The sequence below is a fragment of the Musa acuminata genome, chromosome BXJ1-9 (genome assembly GCF_036884655.1).
Source record: "Musa acuminata AAA Group cultivar baxijiao chromosome BXJ1-9, Cavendish_Baxijiao_AAA, whole genome shotgun sequence".
In the NCBI taxonomy this organism is placed as follows: domain Eukaryota; kingdom Viridiplantae; phylum Streptophyta; class Magnoliopsida; order Zingiberales; family Musaceae; genus Musa; species Musa acuminata.
Window position 1 is genome coordinate 25,089,977 of NC_088335.1, and position 6,611 is coordinate 25,096,587.

At 42.7% G+C, this 6,611-nt stretch overlaps 1 protein-coding gene across 1 annotated transcript; it reads right to left on the reverse strand.

The window, feature by feature from the left end:
- Window positions 1-835: 835 nt before the first annotated feature.
- LOC135593429 (serine carboxypeptidase-like 35) lies at window positions 836-5,584 on the reverse strand. The gene is made up of 8 exons (XM_065083453.1): window positions 5,244-5,584; window positions 3,563-3,670; window positions 3,289-3,477; window positions 3,116-3,204; window positions 2,176-2,475; window positions 1,940-2,085; window positions 1,381-1,473; window positions 836-1,274 (listed from the first exon to the last, which is right to left on the reverse strand). The coding sequence occupies exons 1-8, from the start codon at window positions 5,479-5,481 to the stop codon at window positions 992-994; spliced, it is 1,446 nt and encodes a 481-aa protein (XP_064939525.1). The 5' UTR covers window positions 5,482-5,584; the 3' UTR covers window positions 836-991.
- Window positions 5,585-6,611: the final 1,027 nt, after the last annotated feature.

Genomic DNA, 6,611 nt, shown 5'->3' on the forward strand with positions numbered 1-6,611 from the left:
TCCCCTGTCTAATAGGGAGTCACTCAAACTTTATGATGGAAGCCCTACCATGGACCCAACTCAACATCGACAAGTTTTTGGCTCCTTACAATACTTATCTCTCACCCATCCAGATATTTTATTTGCAGTCAATAAATTATCACAATTCATGCATCGGTCATCTACTGTACATTGGTCTACAGCCAAACGAATATTGTGATATCTTCACGGGACTCTCAAACATGACCTCTTTTTCCGTAAACGCTCCCCCATTCATCTCCATGCCTTTGTTGATGTTGATTGGGTAGGAAATTTTGATGACAGAACATCCATTTCGAGGTATATTATCTTCCTTGGAGCTAATCCAATCGGTTGGAGTTCTAAAAAGCAAAAGACAGTTGCACGATCTACAACTAAAGCTGAATACCGTACAATTGCAACCGCTGCTACATAACTCAATTGGATCACGAATCTACTCAAGGAACTTTGGCATCAATTTCACCTCTACTCCTACAATATATTGTGATAATGTCGAAGCCACTTACTTATGCACCAATCCAGTATTTCACTCACGTATGAAACACATAGCCAATCCTCACTTGAACGCGTAGAAGGATTAAACGATCGTATGGCTCGATAGGAACAATTATGATCATGCTACTGTCACTAATCTTTGAATTTGATGGAGTGGCAGATAGGAGAGAGATATAAGAATCCACGAAGAACACGAGTGGAAGAAGAGAAAGATGTGCAGAAATAACACGGATTGATGGTAACTTGAATTGAGGAAGCTTGACCACTGTCGCCTTCCTCAGGGTAAACGGCACAGGAAAATCTCAGGTTTGAAACGAGTGCGACAGGAAACATCCGAGTTAAGACTATTCTTGCAGATATTAATTTGACTGATGAGTTCTTTGTACCATTGGAGTGCAAGCACACACTCAAGAAGAAGAAGACCAGCTTGATTCAGCAATGGTGGAGGAGAAGGCATTTTATTTGGTGCAAACGTGAGCTACGGGGAGCGCGAGGATGGTAGCGGTTGGCCTCCAAGAAAGTGGGAGAGCAGGGAGAGGGCGCGGTCGGGGGCGAAGACAGGCACCTGGTGGCCGGCGCCCCTCACGGTGGCCAATGTCAGCCCCTCTTCGTACTCCACCACCCACCCAGCCACCTGCTCCTTGTGGTACCAAGCCCTCCAGCCCCCCCAACGCTTCCTTTCCTCTCCCTTTGGCCGAAGCCTCATCTCGTTGATGCTGTACCTCGTCGACGTCACCGGCACCCTGCCGTCGGTGTCGCCACTGTCGACATGTAACAACAGTGAAACCGACGCGAGTTGGTCAGCTGCATGTTTAAGTATTAAGATTGCCAAGTTCTACGTACAGAAGTTTGCTTTGTTACTTCTACCTGTAGACCCAAACTCGAAGGCCTGCTTTCATCAGCTTCATCAGGATGGGGAGTACGGTGGATGGAGAGTCATTCCAGTTGTGTATCAATTCGCTGTAGCAAGAAGACACCCATTCTGTGTTAGCACATAGATCTGATTGCAGAGGATAAAAAATTTAATGATTTCGATTCTGTTATTTTCACTTGTACAGCTTCACTGATGCAGGTCCAATTAATGTGATTGATTGATACCATCAGACAGTAAAAGCTGAATAGTAGAACAGTAGTGGATGGAGAATCAAGAGAAACAAATAGGAAATCAGTAGTGAGACAAAGGAAAAAAAATTATTAATGTAGGAGTGTTCAAGTGCTTTCTCGACGTTTATAAATGAGAACAAAGTAGGAAACAGAGAGAATGTAGTAAATGCAGGAGGCTCCGATCGAGCTTCATAATTGAATATGATGTGCAGAGATATGAATGTATCAATCTTACTTTATGATGTTGAAATCGGAGGACTGTCTCCTAAATTTATTATCCGTAAAGAAAATAAAAGCAGAGGGAGGAAATGATGATCAGAACCTGCAAGGGGAGTAGGGGTAAGAGAGACGTGTGACGTTGGCGTGCAGTGCCCTTTGCACATCCTTCCTGTTGAAGTATTTCTCCACGTAGTCTTCGGTGCATGGATCATACCCTGTCGGCATCTTTCTCATGTCATGCCATATCTCCTGAATTATTTAAACACGACAACAATGAGAAATGCTAGATGCACTGACATTATCTACTCCCACTCCATAAAATGGGGCTAAGAAACTGACATGCTGAGAGAAGAACTTGGGGGCTGCGACGAGCTTGCGCGAGGGAGAAGATTTGGTGAGCGACGAGAGGCAGATCGGGGAGTAGATGCTGTAGATATCGATATCATTGTAGGCCTGTAAGAAAGCTCTGACGGCCGGCGAGCATGCTTTGCTCGCCCGCCCGCCTTCCCCTTCTTCCTTGAAGGAGTCGCATTCTTTACGCACGGTGGAGTAGAGCTCGTCGGAGATTATGGCGTGGCTCCAGGCATACTCCACCATTCCCAGCTGGTCCGTCGCATCGTTAAGCACTGCATTCCCAATCTGCAACAGCATTTGTTATCTGATCAAAAGTCCAAATCCAAAGTAAGTGTAAGAAGTTAGTTTTCCCTCGATTATTGCAATCAGAAGGCACATTATTAGTGTGTAATGGGTCTATACGATCAATTAAAATGCATTAATCTTGCCTACAACTGGTGTATGATGTTATCAGTTTACAGAGTAGAAAAGTCTATAATAGAAATGCTTCGCAGCAAAGTGCAGTCTCAGTCTAACATCTACAGATATGGCCGTTTGCAGATCCATTAAAGATAGCAACAAAAAACATAGGGGAACATTTATGAATCTTCCTACCTTCTTACTGTCTGCTTTGTTATCTTCCCTTTTAATAAGTTTGGCAACTTTACTGCTGAAACTGGATAAAGGGAAAGCCAAAGCATGCTGTTTAACTTTGCAAAGACCAAAAAAAGCCTCAAGTTATGTCACAAAACTCAACTAGCTGACAGAAGGCCATCTTTAATTCTTACAACTCACTGGCTGTATATTTATAGAGGGCTAAGTTTTGATTACCAAGCACCAGCCAGCTTTGTTTATTTCATCTTATTTATTTGGGGCGGTACTTGGAGAATTAATAACACTGAAGCCAATGTGTGCAGGTGATGGTTACATGATGATCTTCCCTTACCATGAAACCTCTAAGATTAATAAATGAATCCTTGCTAGCTTTCTTGTTTCCTTCATAGATGAGCTCTGCAAGCTGGGGAACATAGTGACCTACGAGATTGTAGAACGTAATTTTAGAGTTCACCGTGGCAGCACAAAACAGGAAAAGCTCAGACCAGAAGAGTGTCATTCTACCTGCGTAGCTTTCTCCAGCAATGTACAAGTCATGGTGCTTGAACTCAGGGAACCTCTTGAACCAGTTCAAGAGAAAGGTGTGGGAGTCTTGGGCTGTGGTTCGATCGCCGAGCTCCTCCAAATCTAGTGATCTATTGGTGTAGGAGAATCCTACCCCGACCGGCGATTCGAGGAACAAAAGATTTGCAACTATAAGAAGTAAATGTCATTAAATGCTAGAAAAAAGAAAGAAAGACAAAAGATCAGCAGATGGGAGAACAGCAGCAGCACTTGCCGTTGTTCCAGGAGTAGGGATTGAGAGTGAGGTTGGGAGAATTGCTTTTGACCAAGAATGGCCCTAACTCTTGTGCAGCTCCATAAGCAATGGAAGAGCATCCGGGTCCTGCAACACATTGCAGCAAGGTTCCATCGGTCAAAAAGGAAAACTAGAGAACAAAGAGAGATCATACAAGCATACTGCCGGTTTGACATATATGCATGATGTCATATACATGTTCATTACTCTGCTTCAACAAGAACATCCATCTTGGTTGTAGTAGCAGTAGTAGCAGTACTATTCTGGGAGGGAAGGGATAGGAGGATGAGAGTGATCATTGAGTCATCATTGAAGACAAGCATCCTGTCCAACTTACAGTGGAAAACAATTTGCTGTAGGGAGAGATGGAATGACAGCTAAGAATTTTGTACTCCGCATCTTCAATACCAAGCACATGCGTAGTAGCTGCCAAGGACAGCCATGAAGATGCTATATTTGGTACGACTGCAGGCTCCCGACATTATTTGCAGGCTAAGGAGGGTGGTCTCTCCATGGACATCATGGTAATTTCCTGAGCTACAACATTCTTGAAGCTCAAAAAATAACATGTCTTATCCTCATATTTCAACCGCTATCAACTCATTTTGTTGAAGTAATTATCATCGCATAAAACTAAAATAAAGCTAACAGAGCATATAATGATACTCTCATCATCCTTTAAAGCTTCCCACATGTCTCTCACTCATGCTTCGACAGGTTCGTTTCAGAAAGAAGAATGTTTGTGATGATGGCTGTTTCTGCGATCATTGCAATTCTCTTTTAACACTTGTTCTTTGACAGAAGAGATCACTTTTAATGTGTCTCTGCATCGCCATCCTAACATCAGCGGTATTATTTTTTCGTGACTTTACTGAAAGATGAAAGAATGAGACACTCTTTATTCTCTTTGCTATCAGTTTCTAGCGTAAACTTTTATGGAAAGCATGTGCACATCAGAGGAAGGAGGAGGTGATCCAGAGTCACCATTTATTGGAGTAAAGAAAAAAAAGGGGTCTATGTGAAGCAAGAACGGACGCCATGTCCGCAGTATCTACTACAGCAGTAAAAGACAATATGATGTTCTGGTGAATACGTTTTTAAGCTAAAGAATGAGTTTGATAGTCATAAATTTATTCTGCTTTCTAACCTTGAAGAAGAGAGAATTGTTTGTTAGAGAGGCCTCGAGACTCTCATTTCCGCAGTGCCTTAGTCACGGGTCGCTGCTTTAGCTTTTGCTTTTGAAAGGGATTTCTGCTGTCAGAGAAACTTACCAAACACATGCTGTTTCTGTGTTTCTGCAAAAACTGGGAGCAGAAACCACGACTGTCAAGCACGTCTCATGCCTCTCCTTTGGAATATTGTTCCTTGACAACAGAGATTACAGAAGAAGATGACAATATCAAACAGTCCTTGAGCATCTCACATCCCTGTTGCCCCTTGGACAGCGTGGTATGTGCATCAGAAGTCAAAAATAGGATGGTACGACAGCAATGTCTTATACGATTCCTCTCTGGTCTATTTGTATGTATGGAAAAGAAAAAGGCAGAAAGTTATGTCTATGGAAGCTCGTTTTGTTCATTTGAAGGCACAGATGCAGATCAAAGTTTGTGGGTATGAAAGAGAGGAAGGAAAAGAGAGGAGGGGAAGGAGCTGAACCAACCTCCATTGAGCCAGAGCACGAGAGGCTTCTCCTCCGGCCGTCGTTTGGCCTCGAAGAACCAGAAGAAGAGCGCCTTGTCGTCGCTTACCCTTACGTACCCGGCGTAGTGCCTGAACTCCACCGCTGGCTGGCCGGGGAGCGCCCCCACCCTATCGGCCTCGCGCCGCGACGAACCCCGCGCTGCGCCCATGGCCATGGCCATTAGCAGAAGAGACGATGCAGCCACAAGAACCGACATGACGGAGATCTCTCTCTCTCTCTCTCTCTCTCTCTCTCTCTCTGTGCTGTGTATCGGAGAGAGTCCTGAGGGGTATATAAAACCAGAGGGGACGGAGGGAGGGTGAGAAAGTAGAGAGAGAGAGAGCGAGAGTGAGAGAGAACAATGTAATGATTCCATTGTTTTGTTTGGTCGGGTGGGTGGATGGAAGCGTTTGACCCCTCAATGATGAGAGGGTTAAGAATATGTTTCCGAGTGAGTGTTGTGTGTTTAGATAGACACAAAAACCCAAGTACAAGACAAAAGCACACAATTAAATGGGTTTGGCGCTATTGCCAAGGTTAAATATGTATTGATTCGTCGAGTGGGTCCCACTAAACTGGGGTGGGTACAACCCTCTGGTAGACCCATATATTGTATTCAAACTGTTGTCTGAGTCTGAGATCTGGTCAGGTTGGGTTGAACCATTTATGGACAGTGTTAAACTATATTTTAATTATTTTATTCAAAGTATATATTTTTAAAAGATTGACAGTGAGTCAGGTTAGGTTGAGTCATTTATGGCAGGATGGAATATACTTTATTTTTATTTTTATTTATGCATTTGTTTAATATTTGACTGTGAGACCGGTTGGGTTGAACCATTTATGGACAGTTTTTTAATATAATATATTTCTATTATTTTATTTCATTATTTTGTGGCCAGTCAAATTGGTCATTACCGTATCCTTTGTCCCCTCTGGCGCACCTTGTTATGCACTAACTCATTTTTATCCTTTGTCTCATCATTTTTCTTTTTAAACATATCAGTGATTGTTAGAGGTGGTTTCACATATAGAGAATTTTCTTTAAAAAAAAAAGAAGCAAGTATTATTAGTTGTCTTACAACACAAATCTGTCCGATAGACATCAAATAAAACAAAGGGTTTTTTTTTCATTTATTTTACCAATATCGCCGACCAAATTTTTATGTATAAAGTAATTTCGAATCAGGTTGCTTGATATAGCCATCTCAAAGGAAAGGAGGATTGGTCCACCCAATTACGAAGAATGACTCCCGGTAACTCCATACCTTTCAAGTAACTCTTTACCCTTCCTTCTTCGTTGGAGGCATTACATTCTCCAAGTAATGGAGTCATAAACATTCTTCA